The 23497-nt window shown below is 37.0% G+C and overlaps 1 protein-coding gene across 3 annotated transcripts in view; it reads left to right on the top strand.

Annotated features, from left to right (window-relative positions):
- MBNL3 (muscleblind like splicing regulator 3) overlaps window positions 1-23497 on the top strand; it is a 60932-nt gene that overhangs the window by 15089 nt on the left and 22346 nt on the right. For all 3 annotated transcript variants that reach the window (XM_003796954.1, XM_003796953.2, XM_023517365.1), the window contains exon 2: window positions 19493-19657. In XM_003796954.1, the coding sequence (XP_003797002.1) occupies window positions 19493-19657 (165 nt within the window). The remainder of the gene's footprint in view (window positions 1-19492; window positions 19658-23497) is intronic.

Here is a 23497-nt window from a genome sequence, read left to right as displayed (position 1 = left end):
TAAAAGTACTATATACATTCAATTCCCTAAAGAAATGATTCATTCAACAAACATTTATTGAAATCTATTGTTAGTTAGGCACAGGGCTCAGTAGTGTGCAGAATATAAAGTTATGGAATATGTGGTTCCTGCCTGACCTTTTCGTATGGGGTTGATTGTGTAATGTGTCCTAAGCTAGGTACAAATTAACAGCTAAAAAGAGTCCAAGGGGAGCGGTAAAAGAAGGGCTTCTATCCAGCTATGGGGGTTAAAGATGCAGTCATGGGGAGATACTGTTTGAGGGGTTCTTTTAAGAAGGGACAAGCAGATATTTCAGGCAAATAGGATAACCTGAGCAAAGACAAAGAGGAAAAGTGGTGATGCATTTGGAGACTCGAGGGCTACATCAGAATGTTTCGGCATAGAGTTTGAGTTGCAGAAGAGTGACCTTAAAAGTCAATGAGAAGATTGGACTTTACTTTGTAGCTCTGAGGAGTCTGACCATTTTTAAGTAGAGAAATGACAACCATCAGCCTATGTAAGAGAATTGCTAGAGAAAAAGACACTGGCAAGAAGAAGGACTTCTTAGAAAGCTATTGAAGGTGTGACATGATAAGTGTTTGAATTAGCTGGTGGCAGTAGGAAGGGAACATCAGCGATGGCGGGGGCTGAGATGCAGTTGAAGCCAACATGGTTAAGCGTAGGGGGCAGGGCACTCCACTCCAGCCTAGTGGTCTAGCGCTTATTTTAACATTGGATTTCACTGAAGTGATGATTTGCCATGCTTTTGTTTGTTTTGTATTAGATAGTGTCTTGTTCATCACCATATCTTTTGTGCCTAGCACATACTGGGATCTTAAAAAATATGTGTTGAATGAAATATGAGCTTGTTGAATCACTTTGACAAAGAGAAAACAAATACAGTACAAGCTCAATTGAGGAGGTGCCCAGTGATCTCTTCATCTACATCTGAGTTCAATTTTCATTTAAATATGGATGAAAATTGTATACACTAATATGCCAACTTTCCTCACTCAACCACATTTTAACCTAGAAATGTTCTTTGGCAAAACACTGTTGGATACTCTCCAAAAGTTGCATTTTGAGTACTTTTACCTTATATAAGGATTTTTAAAAATTCCCTGAGTGGTCATTGCTAAATATTACTTTAATATAATTAGTGTGATAATCTAGTAGTATTCTAGCACTATTTTGTCTTAAAATGTTTGAAATTGAATTTTATAGCAGATGGGTAGCTTGTAAATCAAGGTATTCTTGGAAGCATAATTAGTTGTAATAAGGTCTTTCTGAGCCACATACAAGGTTATAATCTGCAGAAAGGGGTTTTTGTGAAATAGATGAGTGTTTAGTAGAATGCAAATATATATTTAAAATATAATCAATAGCTTTTGCTCTAGGTACACAGTGATATTTTGAAAGTCCAAAGAGTTTGAACATAGAAAGGCAAAGAAAAATACTAATATAGCCCATGCATTGGGACTTAAAAAAAAAAACCCAGTAACTAGAACTTAGTGTAGGCCATCTGTTTTTACAAGAAAAGAGAAAATAAGAAAGTAATTTCAAAATGAAAGTTGAAGCATCTTCAGGCTTACGAGCTTTATCTTGGGATTTGTGCAGTAAGCCCAATTTCTTCTTTCAACATCTTTATATCCATTCCTAGATAGTGAGTGCTGATTTTGAGAATGGGTGATACTGAAAACCTTGTGCAATCCTCAGTGACCAAGATATGATTCAGGGAAAACGGACTCTGTGTTCAAAAACAGGAAAGGTGCTTGGAACATTTTAGAAAAGTGTTTCGACAAAGAAGGAAACTTAAAATGACATTTGGCTGAATGCTGCTAAATATGTTAGTAGGCAACAGAAAGGTAAAACAGAACCAAGACTATCTCCCCCCATTTTCCAAATTCTCAAGGCCCTCTGGCAGCATGACATTTTCTCCATCTTTGAAATAATAAAACATATTTAAACATACTTCAATTATTCATTTATTTCCCCAGATGTTCCTATTCTTTCACTAGAGCAGTACATAAGAAAAAATAACATTGCTTCTGAGTCAGAGATTGTAAAAAATGAAGGAAATAAAGAAAGAAAGGAGGAAAGAAAGGAATGAAGGAAGGAGGAGAAAGAGACATTATGAGACATCTATTGAATGACTTTTCATTGTGAAATACTTCAGTTTTAGTATAATGCATTTGAAAGAAAACCAGAGGGAAGGTGTAAGAATAAAATAACACACCAGTGAAAGGAGGACAGTATAGGAGTAAGACTCCCACACTCAAGAGAGAATTATGTGTGTCATTTTTAATCACTCATTTTCCATTATAAACTCCTCTGCTTTCCTTTAAACAAATGTGAAGAGCTAGCAAGTGATTAATTATGGCCCGGAAAAGTTTCATTCTCCCCATCAAATTTGTTCCTCCTTTTCCACAGCACTACTAGACATGAACTTTGAATTTCTGCCCTGTTGTTTGCAACCTCCAAACAAGTGTCAAGTCCTAGGGCCCCCTAAGTACCACTCCTCAAAACTCTGCATTCGCATAACAGAAATTTGTAAACTCTTCCTGGGCAGGTTCCATGTCAGTTGGTCAGGTTCCATGTTGTGGTCTTCTTTGTTTCTTCTGCAATATCTCACACAGTTGTTTTTGGTTTTATTTTTGTTTTTTAACTCAAGAGGTGCTTATTGAACAGTACGCGTTCTTTTATTAGGCAGCAAGGCTGAAGCAGTTCAATACGTTTTCCTATATACTGTGGTTGTCAGAAAGCTCACAGCTACATTTTCAGCCCAGTTGTAGCAATTAACCTTAGCCTAGAATTTTGAAATTTTTGATATAAGTATTCCCATGATCTTATTGAAAAAGTATCTTTCTTGAAGGTATTTGTAAGCCTTTTGGAAGAATGTAGTTGTATAAGTAAGTAGTAAGAGAGCCAGTCAATGAGAGAAGGGGCTAATTCTGTTTCTGAATTTCTTATTTGATGTTTATTCAGGTTATCTAAGTGTTTTTCATTTTGATATTTAAACATTTCACACATGTTAATGTATTCTGGGCATTCCAGTGTCATAAAATGGGGGTCTCAGTTTAAAGCCGGTTTCCAGTGATACTCAGAAATAAACTAAGTGCAACTGAGACTGCTTTTAATATAGCAACAAAAAAGTAACAAATACTTGGAACTTCTAGACAGGTGGGTTTGTTTTCTTCACTGTGAAGAGGAGATAGTGTTCTTTGAGATGTTCTTTTTCTTACTGCCTCACTGCAGGGTGTAACTGATGAACTTTGTATTCAGTGTTTGCCTTGAGGTTTAGAAATGTATTGATAATTCAACTTTCGATTTTCCATGCTGAAACACTGTGGTCAACACTGGGCTGTTTAGTTATTTGATTTACTTATTTACTTCTTTTTAGCTTGTCCTTTTCCAGATATCTCTGTTGGGGGCTGAGGGGAAGAAGTAATGATTTCAAATAATTGGATTTCTGTGGTGAATAATGGATTGAATTTATTGGAGAGCTGAAGGGAATTTATTAGAAAATACTTTATTCACTTAAATTTGAGTACATTGGAAACATTTAGAAAAACACTCTAGAAAGGTTTGTAGTGCAAATGCAAAGCAACAATGTCATACTGAGCGCTCACACATACCCACCATTATAACAAATAGCTGTACTTTGCAGAAGGAAAATGAATGAATTTATTTCCTAGGAGTAGTAAAATAGATTTTGAATAGTCCTGTCCTTTTCCATGACCTGGACTGGAATTCTTTTTTTTTCCAGGACTGCTAACATCATTACTGATGTCAGAGATGTGAAATTAAGATGTCCAGACCCCTTCATTGTGACCTTATAGAAACTGAATTACCGGTAACATAAGAAAATGCTTAGTAGACTCAGTACCTGTAGCTCAAGCAGTTAAGGCACCAGCCATATATGCCAGAGCTGGAGGGTTCGAATCCAGCCTGGCCTGTCAAACAAGAATGACAACTACAACCAAAAAAATAGCCAGGCATTGTGATGGGCGCCTGTAGTCCCAGCTACTTGGTAGACTGAGGCAGGAGAATCACTTGAGCCCAGGAGTTGGAGGTTGCTATGAGCTGTGATGCCACAGCACTCTACTCAGGGTGACAGCTTGAGACTGTTTCAAAAAAGAAAAGAAAAAAGAAAATGCTTAGTAAATAGCTAAATCCATTGTTGGATAGAACAGTATTTCTTTCCTTGGCTCAGGGTTCTCAAAAGTGGACCAGGCAGACTGACAGCACCAGCTCACCTGGGTACTTGTTAGAAATGTAAATTCTCACCCCCACCCAACACACACTGAATTAGAAACTCTGGGAGTAGGCCTGGAAGTCTGTGTTTCAAGAAACTTTCCTAGTAATTCTGATGAGCACTAAAGTTTGAGAACCAATGCTTTAGAGAAAACCATCATGGTTCAGATGAGTGTCAATTAAGGATAATATTTTAAAGCTCCAGAATTCTCATGACTCTGTTTTGTTCCCTCAGTGCTGCTTCCTTCCTTACTATTTGTTCAAATGGCCCCTTTCTTAGGTTACTGCTTATATTCAGAGCTGATGGAAGGAAAATGGCATCTGCTCAGAAGACTTTATATATCTTTGTGAGGCTTATTTTCCCCCAAAGGAGCATCACAGTACTTCTTAGCTGAGATAAGGCTCTGAGAGGTGCTGCACACAGGACAGCAGTTTAGTTCTATTTAACCCAAGAATTTCTCAATAGTCTTTAATCATAAAGTCCTTATTTTTGTGGAGCACATAGAAACTTCTCATAGAATATTCATAAGTTATGGGGCAAAAATTGTTTTGGTGTTTAAATATGTGAAATGAAAAAGAAAATTATTTTAGTTATTTGTCTATTGTAACCCTTTGGAAATATTTGTGAATTTTTGTACTCCTAAAGATCTATGGTAGGTATTGCTAGCTGTCACAAGTAGATCTTCAAAATTTCATATGCAGCAAATGTGAGGGCAAAAGGATATGTGTGTGTGTATGTGTATGTATATATATATATATATCATATCACATTTATATGAATCAATCTTGGCTTCTAAGTGGCTAGCCTATTGAGATGAAAATAAGAGAAATGAAAAATTAGCTCAAACACTTATAGTTTTCTGATAAGATTCAACTTAATATGAATAATTTTTTTTTTTTTCGAGACAGAGTCTCACTTAGTCATCCTGGGATTGAGTGCTGTAGCCTCATAGCTAGCAGCAACTTAAACTCTTGGGCTCAAGTGATTTTCTTGCCTCAACCTTCCAAGTAGCTGCCACAGTGTTGGTCTATTTTTAGAGACAGGGTCTCTCTCTTGCTCAGGCTGGTCTCCAACTCCTGAGGTTAAGCAATCTACCTGCCTCGGCCTACCATATTGCTGAGATTATAGGCATGAGCCTCCTTGCCCAGCCTAATATAAATAATTTTTACAATCCCTTATTCATAATTATTTGTTAGTATTTTAAGCACCATTAACATCTTATCTTAGAGTCTATTCCTTTGTTTTAGCCTTGTAACTTACCAGGAGAAAATGACTTGCCTGATTTCTTTGTATCATTTTAATATATGAGTAAAATATATAAAATCATGGCAAAGTTAGAATACAATCAGTATGTTCCATGCTTTTTCACATAATAGAAATGATTTTAATTGTTTTATTCCTTATAGTTGTAAAGTTATGCTAAATCTTGAAGTAAGAAGCCTGTGATGGATGGTAAAAGAGTGTCTTTGACTAGATAAACTAGTCTTCAAAGTAGACACTGGCTTATTGCCAGTTGAAAAGAAGAAAGGAGCAATAATTATTTTCTCTTTTTAGTTGTTTGTAAGAATGAGATGAAAGTCCGGATCTGCTTCTTTATCGTTTGCCCTTTCACCTACCATACCACTAAGCTGTGGGAGCAGCAACTGTTGAGCAATCATGTCCAGTTTTAATAAGAGAAGTGTCCTCAGTTTTCTAACGTTACATGTATATAAGTACACTTTTGGATTCTGCATGCTCAGTTGTCTAGTCCCTTTTAAAAGAGGCAGAGTTCCCACTGTCCTCAGCGAATGTCTGTAATAATACTTCATGTTTTAAAAACTGTGGAAAAGCCTAAATGATAAATTCTAGACTACAACTGATGTGTTTATTTTATTGACATGTTTACATGATGCAGCTGCATATGCATTCATATTTGAAAATACTTAGTTTTATTTTGTGAATATTGTTTACTAAACCAAAAAGATATTGACAGTGTAGAAAAGAAAATAAACAAACATAACTCTTGTACATTCGAAGCAGTGAAAAGTCAAACCCTAGTTCCTATGTCCACAGACCATCACTCTCCACTTTGTACTATCTCAAAGTATATCTACGCCAGGGCCATTTAAAACTCCCACTGAAACTGAGCTCTCGGTGGGGTAGTGTTTTGTGAGGTGGTGTGTAAAGTTTATGTGAGTTCCCATTTACCTACGTTCTTAGGGCAATGAAATGCTTGAGAAGAACACTTCGTACGATTTCTTGATAAGGTTTATCTTTTGTCATCCTTGGGAGATTTTTCTCTGTTTTGTGATAGTGTTGAACCTACAGCACTCAAGACATTTATGGACTCAGTAAACCTGCTTCTGAACGGCACTACTGTGTTTTTAAAAGATCCTTCTTTCACAGTGTAATAATGGTCATGTAAAGCACAAAGCAACTCTTTCGAGTCCTACTTCTATCCATTTTTTATCTCCATGGATATTATTGGGTTGTTATTTTTGTCAGGTTATGGCCATTTAGGCTTCACATCCCATGAGCTAACCCCTCATACTTTTGACACTACTTCTCTCAAATCTACTAGCAAAATGCTATTGCGCAAACATTTACTAAAAAACTGTGTTAAGAGAGGATACATTTACACTAATTGTTCTGCTTAACAATTAGGCAGAAAGGATGGAAGACTATTTTGAACATCCAGTTCGTTTGTCTTCTTCCTATTCAAGTCATCAGAGATCCCTAGGTACTTGACAAAATAAATTTGCCATAAATTTGGGCTATTAAATCGTGTTTGGACATACCTAAAAGCCAGTTGAGTGCAATCTGTGTTGTCATCTTTGAATGAAATGGTGGCCGAGGGAGTAGAAATTTTTGAAAACAGCTCATTCCTCAGGTTAGCTCTGTCAGAGTATTGTGAGGCAAAGAGTCCTGCTTGAGAGGGTGAGTTTGGGGCCCCAAACACCTCAGATAATAGCTCTGCTATTTATTAGTTCTGTCAGCTTGAGCATGCTTCTTCAGTTTTCTGTTCCTCAGTTTCCTCAGTTGTGAAGATTAAATGAAATAATGCATATGAAATACTTTGAACAGTTCCTGGCACATGGTAAATACACCTTAAAGTGAACTTTTACCATTCAGACAGATATGCGGTGAGAAATGTAAAGCAGATTACAAAATTCTATAGATATCTAACGTGAGTTTTGTTTTAATGACTACTTTCATGATATAATGGAAAATATAATTTTACAGGGGTCTCAACCTGGTCTCTAAATACACGGTATCCATAAAATTCATGTGTAATTTAAAGTAGTTTAAGATAGTAAATTGCACACAGACTTTATGGCCACCCTGTATGTGTCAACAGTTATTCTAAGTAACATGGATTAAAGCTTTTTTTTTTTCTGCAGTTTTTGGCCAGGGCTGGGTTTGAACCTGACACCTCCGGTATATGGGGCCGGCACCGTACGGATTAAAGCTTTATATACAATTATTCTCCAGTGCACTCACAAATTATCTAAGTTAGTTCTCATCCAAAGGGTCATTTGACCATTTATATCAGAGTGTAGTATACAAAGACAGTGCAAAATGTGAAACAACATAAAACCAAATAAATGCTCTAGTTACCTTTAGTAGAAAAATAAGTATAAATGATTGACAAACTAGTGTTTTACACTACTTAATTTCACTGTGTCCACTTTATCAAATATTTTCTTTTCTTTTTTTATTAAATCATAGCTGTGTACATTAATGCAATTATGAGGTACAATGTGCTGGTTTTATATACAATTTGAAATACTTTCATCAAACTGGTTAACACAGCCTTCACCTCATTTTCTTAGTTACTGTGTTAAGACATTTATATTCTACACTTAGTAGATTTAATATGTGCCCTTGTAAAATACACCACAAATATTTTCTATAATGGAATTTGATTTACCCTAATAAACAGACTCATTTTATTGTTTTAAAAAGATATGTTTTCTAAAGTTTTCTACTATTATCCTGATTTTTCAGGGACAGCATAGGGGAGCTGGAGTAGATTTGTTTATTTTATTTTTTTACTATACTTTTCCTCACCAAAATAAGGATTCCACTAATCAAAAGGCACTGATTAGACTATCACCATGGCCGAATGACCCTAGAAATCTTTTTGTGCTGAATATAAAGGATGCACATTTTTAATGAACATCACATTCTTATATGTGTACTGCTTGTCCAATAAGTCTTGCTCTGGCTGTTTAAACTGACTTAGGGAGTACAGTTGATAGATTTTAAAGCTAATTAATGAACTCTCTGTGTTCTTTATTTTATCTTTTCCTTGTTTTGGATTTAGAGATAGTCATCCTTTGGCAGTGATCATATTTCAACCTCTTCTTTGTAAGGCCTTGAGACATTTATGGTTGAGGGATTGATTTATTTCGAAACAAAAGGCCTCCCTTTATCACTTTACTTTCTTTAAACTAACCCCATTTCTAGTTACATTGTTTGTGGAAGGACTTGTTTAGTTCTTTAAATACTAGGAACAGTTTCATCATCATCAAACATTAACTGCCTGCTGAAAGCAGAGGGTAAGCTTAATAAGGCTGCTAAATTTACTAGATTGAGAGAAGACCATTTACATATATATATATGTATATATATATTTAGAAAGTAATTCAACAGTTTAATTTAGAACTTTGTCGATTCTGTTCACATCTCTGAAATATATTTTGCTGGAAACTTAATTATATGTCATAGATCTTCAAGCCAGGCAAAATAGATCTTTATTTTTAAAGGAGAAAGAATTTGTATCAATAAATTGTTTGTTTTCATATCTGCAGAACAAAAACAAATGGTAAATTGGCCTAATTTTTAGATGCTTTTTTGAAGAATCACTTGGTTAAACATGCCACTTAAATGCACTTGGAGTTTGGAGTTTTCTTTGGGGATTTGCCTGATAATCCAAACTCCCGACAATTTTAATAACAAGTTAGTATAAAGATTTCAATAAGACTTTTGGAGATAAAATATATCACTAACAAACTATAGATTTAATCCATGCCTCAAAAGTATTTTAATGGCAATCCATGTCACCAAGTAAAAAGTTTCTGCTCAGAAATTTTATTTTTTTTTATTTGGTAATAGGGTAGGAGTGTGAGAAAAATGTTTATTTTAAAGTAGATACATTTGGCTCTGTTGGGGATTTGAAACATGGCTTCACAATTATGAGTTTAAAAAGACCCTGTAAAGAACCATTTTGATATCATGCTTTTACATTTCTTTATCTCAAAAAAGACTCCTATTTAGCTAAACAGGGACTGATTTTCATTTTTGTACTCCTAATTTCAAACTGTAGTAGTAAGCCAATAACTGTATCTTCCCTTTACATAACCTTTGAGTAGAGAAATATGTGGCTAGCTATAGAAACATAATTATTTAATTTATTCTTAATAGGCACCTTGAGCCCTGCAAAGATAAATTGTTTAAATCTAAACAATAATCAGAGTCCTTCTCACCTTAGACTTTCCTTATATGTTTGTAAGATACTTTTCTAAATTGAAGTCTTCATTGAAACTTTCTTTTTACTTAGAGACAGGAAATTTATTTTTGCCAAGTGGAAACCTCAAGTTTTAAGCTTAATGCAAAACTAAAACCCTTAGGAATTGAGGGGATTGCCCAATACCTTCTGACTTACCAAGTTTTAGTACAGTTAAAGCTCACTTGAGACCCTTAAGTCATGGAAAACCTTAAAGCACTGGCATGGTTTCAAGGGACAGAAGTCACAGTGTAAGAAAGCCAGTTAGACAGAAGGCTCAAAGTTCTTCAAAAGTTGTTTGACTGAAGCCTTCAAACAAAAATAAGCTACAGCAGCCATTTAGAAAGATCTGATGAACTTACAGCTTCCAAAAAGGAGTGTTGGGAAGATGATTGTGAAGTGATACTTTGCAGCAATTATAGGCAAAATATCCATCTAATTGTTAGCCTTTGGGAAGTCAAATATGGGCAAAAATGTCATATTAATAGAAGATCCAATTCTTTGGAGTTCATTCTATCTACTTAAGAGAGAAATCGAAATGACAATGCGAAGGAAAACTAACTTGACCTATAAAACACCATGCTCTTTGGTTTGAGCTTGTGTTTCTTCCTGTAAGATGAGGAAGTTGGATTAGATCAGTATTTTCATACGGGTACACTGAGGAGAGATGTTAACAAGAATTTGATTAAAAAGGGGGGAGGTAATTTCTGTGTTAATGCCCGGTTAATGAAAGTGAGCAATTCTTTACTATAAGATGTGTGAAAGCCTTTATTGTGCTCTTGTGTATTATTGGTCTCAAAGAGAGGGATCTAGTGTACCATTTCTTATAACTGACCTGGAAACCCAGTGTTTGAGTCTACTCTTTTGGGACTAGTGGTTTGTAATACACAATCTAGCAAATGTTGGAATAAATGATCTTAAAGAGCCTTTCTGGCTATAGCATTTGATGTTCCTATGATATGTCTGTAAACATATGAATTTCCAACATAGTATAATTTCATTCTTTCTGACTTTACTAATTCTGAATCTTTGATTCCAATGAAAGCTTGCATTCTTAATGAATAAAAAATAAATTCAGGACTGTGTCTGGCAATTGACTCCTAAATGTTCTTGATTATAAAGTGGGGCTATTATATATATTGCCATATCCCCCAGATATATTACTGGGTTCATTAGAATTAGCCATTTCCTTCTATTTTTCACTATCTTAATATGAGTACCAAGAATTGACTGGAAAAAAAGATACTTATGCAAATAATAGCTATTTTGTGTGCTTTGAATCTGTATTTCATAGAGCTGATGTGTACATACAGAAGCATGATGCTAAGCAGTCGTTTTCCTGGGCTTTAATGGATGATTTTTGTTTGTATTTGAGTATTCCAAGGACAGGGATAAAGGGGGGAAAAAGTTAAACTATCTCTTACCCTTGCACACACAAACAAATAAAAACCGGGAAAAAGACTCATAAAAGTCTTGTCTTTATGAACTACTACATATGCTCAAAAACCTGTCCTATCAATTTGGAGTCAGGGATAAGCAGATCTTGCTCATACACCATGACCCTCTGCATGCTAGCCTAAAGGGGGAGCCCCAGCAGATAGCAAGGACCTTGAAATACAGAGTTGCACCACTGTGGGTGGGAAGGTGGAGTGGCTGATAGGGTAGTGAGCTGTGTGAAGCACTTGGTGGGAGGAGCTGTGGAATCAAAAATTGCTTTCCCCAACAGTCAACTTCCTTAAATTCCCTGCAGCTGGTCAGGTAAGCTGGTGCTGAGAGTACCTTCTGCTTTACTCTGGGCAATTGGACGCCTAGGAGAGCCTGGGCTGGTACTCTGGAGGAGCCTCCTTAGAGCTTTAAGGTAAAGGGGTAAAATGAGTTTTAAAGATTTGCCTCTATTTAGCTCAACTCAAGGGTAGAAGAACAGAGGAGAGGTTTGCCAGATAAAATAAGGTATGGGCCATACGAAAAAAGGATTCTTTTTTTTATCTGAAATTTAAAATTAATTGGGAGTATTTATTTTTATTTGATTAAACTGGCATCTCTAGATAGGATCCTAAACAGAAGCCCTAGCTGGGAAGAAAGAATGTAAGCAGCTGGTGTCCTCTTTATCCTGTCCTCTGTGGTTGGTAACTGGACGGGGTGTCCAGAAAAAGAGGCGAGGGAACCCTAAAAGCAGGAGTTTTGACTAATGGGCCAGAGAGATTCACTCCCTTAAGTCATTTCATAATGAAGCCTGTGCAGTAAGTAGCTTTTTGAAGATGTATAATTTTATGTGCTTTATTTCTTGGAGTAACAAATTGAGTGTCATTACTTTTTCTTTCCTTTTTCTCCCTGTGTTTAATGACATTTTATCTTGGCAGCCATCCGCTGCTCTAAAGACAGCTTCTATGAATGCTTAGTATCAGAAATGCCTTAGATAACTTGGTACCAGTGTGCTTGGGGTTTTAATTTGATTCAGGTTGGCCTGTTTGTAAACAGAGATGATGCATTCTTAATGAGCTTATTATTGACCATCATTCAGTTAATATTTTTCTAAAGGCGTTGAAGGCATTTGATGAAAGGAGGGATAAAAAGTGTGCGTGAGTGGGGTGGGGTGAGGCAGGAAGCAGATTTTCCACTGCGGACAGCAATGAGGATTTTTAGTGTTATTTGCTCTTCAAAAATTGCAAAGAAAAATTTCAAGCTCTTGATTACTTGAAAATAAATGTTCATTGTAAATGAAGGTGGACGTGGGTCCTGAAGTAAAGCCAGGAACACTTTTCTCGTAAGTCAGAGTATGCAGTGGAGATCCACAAGAAGGCCCCACCCACTGTGATTTTCCTAAAGCCCTGTATTCCACCTTTGTCTAAGTAGCTTCAGGGAATTTGACTTGCAACTTGTTCAGAGAAATTCAGGGCAGGGGTGGGGCATTTGGAGAAGGCAGTTTCTTCTAAGCGGAGGGTGGAAATGCAGGGCTCTCTTTGGGCTGGCCCAAGTGCTGATTAGATATGGATCTGCTGCTGGCTCCTTTATTTGTCCAGTGGGGCTGTGTATCCTGGGGGCCCTTGAGGCCAGAGACCCCCTGGAATTAGACTGAGTTTGCACGTCTGCATGCCTCATGGGTTCACGTGATTTCTGGTGAAATTGTATATACTAAATTACCAAGATTTTTTCGCTATGATGATCATATATTCCTCAGTGTTTATATTCATAGCAAAAGAAAAGTTAGGAAGGAGCTGTTTTCTGGACATGAATAGAATAACGGTTCATTTGGAACAGACAACCAGGAATAGCCTCAATCATATGTTGACTATTGTTCTGTTCTTGGAGAGCGAAGAAAGAGCTTATCAAAGGAAATAGCAAGAGAAGCCATCAGGAGTCTGAGCAGGCTTAGCGTTATGCCCTATAAAATCATTCTCACATAGTTCAGCAAATTTGTATGGAGTGGCTATGCCAGGCACGGGGCATATCCCTAGAGATTCAGAGGTGAGGAAGATGTGGTTTTGCCTCTGTACAGGCTCAGAGTCTCTTAGGGAGACAGGCATGCAAACAGTTTTGATTGTACGGTGATATGTGCTAAGGTAAAACTGAGTGCAAGGTGCAGGTGAAGGTACAGAGGAGAGAGAGAGAAATGGGACTGCAGGTGGAGAGATAGTTGCAGGAAAATCTTTACAGAGGAAAGTCATTTGAACTGCTAATCCATATTGGGAAGTGAGAGGCAAGAAACGGTATTTGTATTTACTGTGTTGTTTGTGCATTAGGCCAAATCACCTCACCCCTTTGGCCTTCACTTTCTTTCTCTGTAAGATAAAGGTGCACAAGATATTCGCTAAAATCCAGTTCAGCGCTAAAATGTTTTTATTCTGGGAATCAAGTTATCTTAGTGGGCTATTTCAGAACAACAGTGTGATTGTTGTACCCAAACCTCCCTTTGTCTTTTGAAGAGTATAGTTTAAAAACTTTGTTAACGAAGGTGAGGCAAGAAAATTCCTTTGCCTTCCTCCTATCTTCTTGCCTATTCAAACTCAATATCTGGTTTGTACCAGACTCATTGCCCTGCCTGTGAACGTATGGGACTTGTTAGAAAACAGAGCTGGCATAGTAGAAGGTGGTTGCAATGCTAACTACAGTGGTCAGGTACTTGGCTGGCCCTCGTCAAGGGGGTCTGTATTCAGCCTCATCAATTTTGCCTTCAATATATTTAGGAAATGGTTTATTAAAGACTTCTCCCAGAAACTTTCATGCCAGAATCTTAAATTTCAATTAAAATTTGTATGCAGAATTTTAAGGAAGCTGCTCTTTCTGTATATATATCAACATTTATAGATGATTCAATATTTGAAGGAGAAACGATGTGGATTATATCCATTTTGTAGAGACAGAATTGTAAGAGGAAGAAAGTGGGGAATTTTCCATTAGGATACTATTATCTGGCTAATACTCAATTTATGTTGCTGCTGACTCAATTTTAGCTCTTTCAGGTTTTTCTTAGCAAGAACGAAGCAACCTAGAACATGTGGTTTGTCATTTTGAAATCACCGTTTCTTCCTACGAGAAGCCAAGTCTATGCATTTAAGTGTGTTACAGTGGGGCAATATTATCATAGGATTTTTCATTTAACACACGTGCTCATTAAAAATGGAATAATAGCATTTTTCTTTACAAACAAATCATCTGTGTGGTCTCTTTATTTAATATTTAACTTTTAACTCTTGGTGGTCTAGTAGATCAGTGAGCATATGTCTTTGAAAAAATAATCCAGTTATAATTGTATTTGAGAAGAGGGTATTTAAGGGTTATTTTTCCCAAATCAAGTCATTCTGCAAACAGCTGTTTCTGTTAAGATACTGTGACTGACAAAGGGTAATTTTCAGCTTCCTAGGTTGCTTTTCTTATTGTGATGGATGGTAGGCCTTTCTCACATGAACATAAAAAGGTACACTTAACAGGATTTTCCCCCCACCAAGTACATAGGAAGTCTTCTATCTGACAGACTCACTCTCCTAACTCCCTAGATTTAGGTGGGATTTGAATCTCTACAATACTACTTTTCTCTCTTGTCAAAGGCTTTGTACTCACTTGTGAAAAGCCTGAAGGTAGGAAAAAGGCAATAGATTGAATTTAGGAGGTTTATAAATGCTCTGCAACTTATTCTTTTGTCTGTCATCAACTTTTTGATGCATATCTAGTTCAGAAATGTCATTGGCCATTTTCTCCCCCTGCTGTTTTTTGGGTGCATTTTCAAAGACAGTAGATAGAAAAGGGGAAGCTGGAAGACTCATAGGTGTAGTTGCATTTATTTCAGCCAAGAATCACTGTCCTATTGAATCACTTTGCTATTCTCTTAACTTAGTAACACAGTAAAAAAACCAAATGAGAGTAACATGTATTTTAAGGCCAAAAGGAAATGGAAAAGGGGGTGAGAGATTGAGATGAGCAGAAATGAGCTTGCATGCTAGTCTCTTCAATGTTTCTTTAATTTTTTGTGTATAGGAGGGAGCTTGATTGATTTACAGGTCTTTACTAGCCTTAGCTGCTATTTTTAGGAATAGCCTGCTCTGTTAGAGGATGTTGACTATCATAGGTACAACATTTACAGAGTCGTTTATGATAACATCTAATACTTTGCACTATTATGGGGTATCTCTGAACCTGTGGGTCTAGAATGGAAGAAAGAGGGCTTGGGACACTCTTGGCTTGTCTAGGGAAACCTGAGGGGTGACTTTTTTCAGACCCAAGATGGCCACAGGGCTGTTGTAGACCCAGGCTGATAGGGTATCTTGGGGCCTGCTCCAAGTGCTCAGATGGCCTAGAGAAATTATTGGAACCTGTTAGTCCATAGTTATTGGTTTGCTAAAGGAGAAAAATAATAGGTGATCACTGCTGGATGTTACCCCCATTACTTCTTCTCCATCCCTTCCTTACATGATTTACCCCAAAACTAAGTGTTAAGAAATGTCAAAAACAAAGTGTGTTACCCCCTACAAAGGCCAAGTATTTTGGCCTATAATTAAGTTTGGGCCTCTTGGAGAATGAAAGCTATGAAGAGGAGATTTCTTATCACCAGTTTCGTGCACGTAAATACATGAGTTCTAAAGTCATTTTGAAAAAACATGAGAGGTATGGCTTTCTTTTGAAACAAGTGTGTTCTACAGATAACAGAGAGATTAAAATACCTGGTCTCTTCATCTATTGTTTGGACAGAAAATGCAGACTTTTTTTTTTACTTTAGAAGGTTTCTTTAATATAAGTAGCAGTTTCTGATAAGGTGGTATTGCTATGCATTTGCATTATTATGGAATTAAATTACAGATGGTGTCATTCAGAAAAGAATGCTTTGTAAATCAAGTAAAATCTCATAACTAAGATGAATAAATTCCTTTATATCTCACACTGCCTCATATTCCATACTTTAGTTTTATAAGCGTATAGACTAACTTCATGTAACTTTTAAAGTGTAATTCTCTTTTTTTCTATTTCTGGGTCCTGTTTTTACTTTGCAAAGATGTCATTAGATTCACAAGAAAAAGCTGAAGAAAAGTTACTGGATGTTAAGAACATTGATATAAAAGCACAAAGGCACGTTCAATTCTTTATCAGATTGACAGGAAGCGTGCCAAATACACTGTGTTCTCTTCCTTCCTTTCTTGCTGTCTCTCTAATTGCATTCAATATACATGGTATTACAACTCTAAATTGTAACACATTATAAAACCCCTATTATTCTTTTTTCGTTTAACTCATCAATTATTTGGAATTCCTAAATATGAAAGATAGTCCTAATTCTATACCTTTCCTTGCAGAGGGGTTACAAATTGTATTTTGTGGTTTTGTATGCTTATTGTCTGAGCCAAGCTATCTAGGTGGCTTTGCCATCCTGAATCAATCTTGCCCAGCAGCTGCCAAAAGCTGCTTTTCCCACTGCTTCCCCAAAGCACAGGAATCAGAGTGGACCTAAATGTGAGTATGCAGCAAGATAAAAAATAATCAAAGAGAAGGAGTAAGTTATTTACAGCTAGTTGGGGGGCAGGATATCCAAATGCAGCTGTAAGTAGCAATAAAAGGACTGAAATTAAGAAGAGAGGTCAGTGGTAGAGACAGAGATTTAAGATCTGAGCGATTGTACTGATAGATGAAACTTTGGGAAAACTTCAGTTCTCCAGGGAAAAGAGATTAGAGAGGAGGGCAGAGGATTTTAGAACTGGGCCTTGGGGAAATCTTTAATGTTAGGGAATGGGAGGAGAAAGAGAAACCCAAAGTAGACATGTAAACTAGCATGCGTGGCTTTAGAAGTCACCGAGTGCCTCTGCCTCCTCTGGGCTGTTGATTCTGAGCCAAATAACCTCAGTTATGTGGGCAGGGTAGAGATCCTAAGGGATAAAAATCCTTGTGACCATCTTTACCTTCGTGCAAGTTGTGGCATATGTAAAAAGAAGCCTGTGTTTTCTCTTAAGAATACACTAACAAGGGAAAGACCCCTGTTGGGATTTTTAGCACATACTAGGATTTCCTTATTGTCCTTAAATGTGTGGAAATGATGTAGCTATTCCTAGGTTACTTTTATGAATTTAGGAGGATTAGGTTAATACCATTCTCAACTCATACCACCAATAAATTCTTCTTTTTCTAGGATTTGCATAGAAATGTAAAAGTACATTGAAATTAAGATGTCATTTGATTTTGTAAGTCTTTTTAATTTGATTAAAAGTAAATCGAGTAATGGGAGAAAGACAAACTTACCAGAAAACAATAGTGTAGTTCTTAATTTCTCATGCTAGGTTTTAAGTTATGTTCAGATTCTTGCCAGGGCAGGGAACACAATAGAGCCACCTTGTCCCAGTGATCTAGTATTTAAAACAGCAGTTGCAATTTGTCTGAGTTTGCACTATATGTAGTTCTATAAAAGTTTTTAAGGACAGGGGCAGCACCCGTGGCTCAAAGGAATGAGGCACCGGCCCCATATGCCAGAGGTGCCGGGTTCAAACCCAGCCCTGGCCAAAAACCACAAAAAAAAAAAAGTTTTTAAGGACACACCCTGATTATCAGTGAAATTATAGGAATGCTTTAATAACAAGATAAATATGGAGATGTAATTGCATTAAGTGAATAGGAGGTGTCCGACTTTTCTTTGTTTTCTGCCAACTTTTGGTAGAATAGAATAAAAGTTGCCTTGGGCCACATAGTAAATACACAGACACTAAAGAAAGCTCATGAGCAAATAAAATAAAATAAAAATTAGAGGCCTGTGCATACTTTTCATAATATCTGACACCACAGATAATTGAAAGTCCTCACAAAATCAGCATGCATCTACAGAATGCAGGTTGGACACCCCTGGGCTGTAAGGCCTAGTAAATAAGGAAAATACATAGTGTATGTTGAATGAGAACACTTGGTAAGTCAATTCATTTTTCTCCTGAGAATTCAGGTGGCCCAGCAACTTGCACTCCTGGGTCTAAAAAAATAAAAAAGTTAAGAAAAAGCTGCCTTTTATCTTCCCCATAACTTCATATACAGTAAAGACACTTAGCAAATTAGCATCTGTGGGAAATAGAGTTGTGTGCAGTTGTGCTTGTCTTAAAAGGACCATGGTGGACCTAGTAATCCAAATGAGAGAATCATTAGCTGCTTTGTGTAGCACTCACAAGTTAAACTCAATAACAGGTCACATTATGACAGTGCGACAACCAATCCAGTGACATCCTTTGCTACCATAATCATTAGTCATGTCCGCATTTAGGTGCCGCCAAAGGCATGTTTGATTCCACAGGACTGACATATCATCACCTGTCTTAAAAGTGCTTATAGGCCTGTCCACCCTGCTGCCGGCAGGCCGCATGCTGATTTATGAGGACATTTTTCTGCTTATCTGTGGTGTCTGATACGGTGAAAATTATGGACAGATCTTTTTTTTGTTTTTTAATCAGCTTTCATTAGTGTTTGTGTATTTAATGTGTGGCCCAAGACAACTCTCATTCTTCTAATATGAAGCAGAGGAAAAAAAAGTTGGATACCCTCAGAACCATCAGTAGAACATTCTAGTAGCCAAGAACCCAAAATATATTTTGGTCTCCATTATTCAAGTGAGTTGGGACTAATGCCTCTGGAACCTAAGAACAACGTGGCTGCCACGTATAAGGATTTTGTCAGTGGATTTCAGGATGTTTCTCACCCAGAATGAGTTCAATATAAAGAGCTTTAGAGCCTAGGTTGTCCCAAATAATAGAGTCCAAAATTTATATATTTATGTCTGTGTAGTTATTAAATATTTTCCCTAGATTTTCTTGATCATTTATATATGTAGATCCAAATCCTAAGGGTTATTTAATTTAAACGTGCATAATTTAACATTTCATGTCGGAAAAATCTTACTAAAATCTGTAATGTTGTAATGATACACTGTTCCTGATATTTTACGTTTTAAATATAATCTGATGTATATCCAAAGTAGGGCACAGCAGAGTGGCTAACGGAATGAGTTCTGGAATCAACTGGAATCAATCTACATGGGTTTGTCTTGTTTTACTACTTTTTAGTTGTGTGTCCACAGGCGAGTCATTTAACCCTCTCAGTCTCAGTTTTCTGCTTTGGAAGATGATTTTAAGAATATCAAATTTATAGGGTTGGTATGAAGATAAATTAGTTAATTCATGTAAAGAGCTTATTACAGTTCTTGGCACATGCTAAGTGTTTAATAAACTCTTATTGTATTCTTAATCATATCAGATGTTTAGAAATACTAAATGTAAATTTGTCCTATTCATTATTAGGGAAGGTGTGCTCGAGAGAACTGCAAGTACCTTCACCCTCCTCCACACTTAAAAACTCAGCTGGAGATTAATGGACGCAACAATCTGATTCAACAGAAGACTTTCGCAGCCATGTTTGCCCAGCATATGCAGTTTATGCTCCAAAATGCTCAAATGCCACCACTTGTAAGCAACAGCTATGTCTTGCAAATGGCTAATCTATGTTTTTTCTTAAAAGAATATATATGTATTGGAATAGTCTTGCAGGGACTGGGAAGTTAGCTGCAGCATGATTTAGGACAAGAGCTAATGTGTTAATTGACAGTACAGATCTGTGCATGTGGAAGGAGCAGTCAGGTATATTGAATTGCAAGCCTGGTTGCATTTATGCATGAGTTCACTTTATAAAGTAATTTGAATAAAGGAGCAGAAGCATTTTAAGGTGAGGAGGAGGTTTGATTATTATTACATGGAAACTTTTGAATTCTAGGACAAATTCAAACAAATTTCCTTGTTCTTTGATGGGGATTTTCTTGTTGCCTTTTTTTTTGAGGCAGAGTCTCACTTTCTTGCCCCCAGGAGAATGCCATGGCATCATAGTTTACAGCAACCTCAAACTCTTGGGCTCAAGCAATCCTCTTGCCTCAGCCTCTCGAGTAGCTGGGACTACAGGTGCCCACCACAACACTCAGCTATTTTTTAGGCAGAGGGTCTTGCTCTTGCTCAGGCTGGTCTCAAACTCATGAGCTCAAACAATCCACCTGCCTCAGCCTCCCAGAGTGCTAGGATTACAGGAGTGAGCCACTGTGCCTGGCCCTTCTCGCTTTTTTTTTGAGACAGAACCTCAAGCTGTCACCCTGGGTAGAGTGTTGTGGCATCACAGCTCACAGCAACTTCCAACTCCTGGACTTAAGTGATTCTCTTGCCTCAGCCTCCCAAGTAGCTGGGACTACAGGTGCCCGCCACAATGCCCTGCTATTTTTTGGTTGTAGTTGTCATTGTTGTTTGGCAGACCTGGGCTGAATTCGAACCCGCCAGCTCTGGTATATGTGGCTGGCACCAAGCCTCTTCTTGCTTTTTAATAAACTTTTTATTTTGAAATAATTTCAGATTTACAGAAGAGTTGTAAAAGTAGTACAGAGTTCCCATATTATCCCTCATCCAGTTTTCCCCACTGTTAACATTTTATATTACCACGATAAATTTGTCAAAACCAAGAAACTGGCATTCATACCTCACTGTTAACTGAAGACTTACTCAGACTTTACCAGGTTTTCCATTAATGCAATCTTTCTACTCCAATATTTAATCCAAGGTACCCCAAGGGTTTTATTTGGATTTTGTCTTCCCTCTCTCCTCTGGTCTGTGACCATTTCTCAGTTTTTCCCTATTTTGTACAACCTTGACTGTCTTGAGGAAGACTAGGTGTTTGACAGTGATTTTACCTTAATGTAGCTACAGTTTCCCTTTGCAGAAATTGATGTAATTATGGTGTCATTCTAGACAAGTGTCTAGTAGTTTTGTGGATCAGTGATTTTAAATGGATCCTTTTAAAAAGTAATTAAGTAATCTCTGTTCATATCATCCTGTTGGAAATTCATGTTTGCCCTGCTATCTTAACACATAATGTTGGATTTTGCTCTTACACTTCTCAAGGGAATTTTAAAACTTTTCTGCTGTAGTTCTTCAGGTCTTGAATTTGGTTCATTAGTGCCTCATTCTAATTTCAGCTGGCCTACTTCCTCTAAACCATTAACAAGATAAATTTTAAAAGTCTATATGTTATCTTTATTTGCTATCCATTTCATCAGTGACTACCTAATAAACACACTGAAAGCTGCAATATGTATATGATATTTAGATGCAATGAAAATGTGGGAGTAAGACAATCTGCTCTCAGCGAAGCCTATCTTATTATACAATTGATTCTCAGGATTCAGAAGGATCTGTGCTGATATGGCACCCTTTAACAAGTACATCTTTATAAATAAATGCAAAAATGGGGGGAGCATTGAGTCACTAAAGTTTTGCACTATGATACTCTATTTCCAGAATGTGTAGACAGATTTAAGTAAAATAAATAGATTTAATCTCTTATACTATTAGCTTGCCAAAAATATTTGCCTTGGAACTCAGTGCTGATTAGTTATGTTGATAAAGGTTGCCAGGGGGCTCCTCAAAGCTCCTGTTTAACTCTCAGTAACACTTTACATAGTCCTTGTTCAAACTCTGGGCTTTCACACACTGAAGTATCTCAGTTCCTCCCTGCTTCTAAGGGAATAGGGAAAAGAAGACCTTATAGATTCTGAGAATAGTGTGAACAAAACATGGAGGAGTGAACATACTCGCAAGCTCAGAAAACGTGAGTAGATGGGAAATAAAGCTTTTATTTATTTATTTATTTATTTGCAGCTTTATTGCAGTACGGTCAACAAAATTGCATATATTTAAGGTGTATCAATAAAGCAAGGTGATTTATGCATACATTGTGAAATGAGACAGTATGAATGAAACTGGAGTGCATTATGCCAAGTGAAATAAGCCAGGCACAGGAAAAAACAAATACGATATGATTTCACTTGTATCTGGAATCTTAAAAACATTGAACTCATATAAACAGAGTAGTAGTGTGGTTGCCAGGGCTGGAAGTGAGGAAGATGAGAGGATGTTGGTCAAAAGTGACTATAGCATGGGAGCTTTTAACTCACTGTTACCACTCTCAGCCTCTCATGAAATGTCCCAATATCAAATTGAGCAGTGAGTAGGAGCCAGATTTTATTATCAGACACCTGAACCCTTCATTGCATTTCCCATGGGGCTGGAGCATGTATCTTTTCAAAGGTCAAGGGACAGCTTCAGGATCCCAGGGATGTGCCCTTCTTCAGGGAATCAGAGAACCAGGCATGGGGTACACATGTAATAGGGATACAGAGGGATCAGACTGTGCACCTTCTCTCTTTTTTTTTTTTTATTGAATGGTAACTGTGTACATTGATGCACTTTGGGGGTACAGTGTGGTGTTTTCACACACAATCCATGACATTTCCATCAAACTGGTTAACATAGCCTTCATGTAACTTTCTTAGTTATTATGTCAAAACATTCATATTCTACTCATAGAAAGATTCACTTGTACCCTTGCAAGATGAACCACAGAAGTGAACCCTCGAATCTCTCTCCCTCCCCCCTCCCCATATCCTTAGGTTGTTATTAGGTTATAGCTTTCATATAAAAAGGTTTAAATTAATTTCATAATAGGTGTGTGTACATTGGATACTTTTTCTTCCATTCCTGTGATATTTTGCTAAGAAGAACATTTTCCAGTGCACCTTCTCTTTAACCTCTGCTGGAGTCTCTCCATTCCAAATGTCAACCTTTCATGCATTTTTGATCATGCTGGCTCACACTGGAGAACAGGACGTAGCTTTTGAAGAGTCCAGTAAGAAATCCATTGAGTTTTCCAGCCACTTGACTTATGCTTTCCAATTTGATTCTCCATGCCTTCTATAATAGAATACATTTCCCCTTCTTTTTTTTTCAATGAGAGCAATTTCAGATTTCAGACTGTAGAAGATGACTGATATGACTCAGAGGAATACAATTTACTTTATAGCATATCACAAGATAACAAGGCATTACTTAGAAGACCCCAGGGAACAATTGGAAATTGCTTCTCTACCTTGTAGATTATTTAACAATAGCTGTTGTGATGTGATAAACTGATAAAAGATTAATTTCTGCAGTTGTTATGTGTAAAAAAAAATCAAACTCAAGATGGTTGATATGCTTCACCACTGTGGTCTAAGAAGCTGCTCTGTAGATGCAGTGTAACTGAGCCAGTGTGAACAATTTTAAGTGACATGCACCAATCTGATTTGTAAAAAAAAAAAAAATTATTATGAATCCTGATATTAAAGGAGCAGCATATAATTTTACTTAATTTCTCAGTTACCTGCTCTCCCCAGACAACTCTCTATCCCTTTTAATCACCCCCAAAATGATCAGATTCTTATTCCTAAAATAGTC

The sequence above is a fragment of the Otolemur garnettii genome, unplaced genomic scaffold (assembly GCF_000181295.1).
Source record: "Otolemur garnettii isolate 467f Iridium unplaced genomic scaffold, OtoGar3 scaffold00109, whole genome shotgun sequence".
Lineage (NCBI taxonomy): Eukaryota > Metazoa > Chordata > Mammalia > Primates > Galagidae > Otolemur > Otolemur garnettii.
Note: the sequence above shows the minus strand (reverse complement) of the source record. Positions and strands in the feature narration are given on the sequence as shown.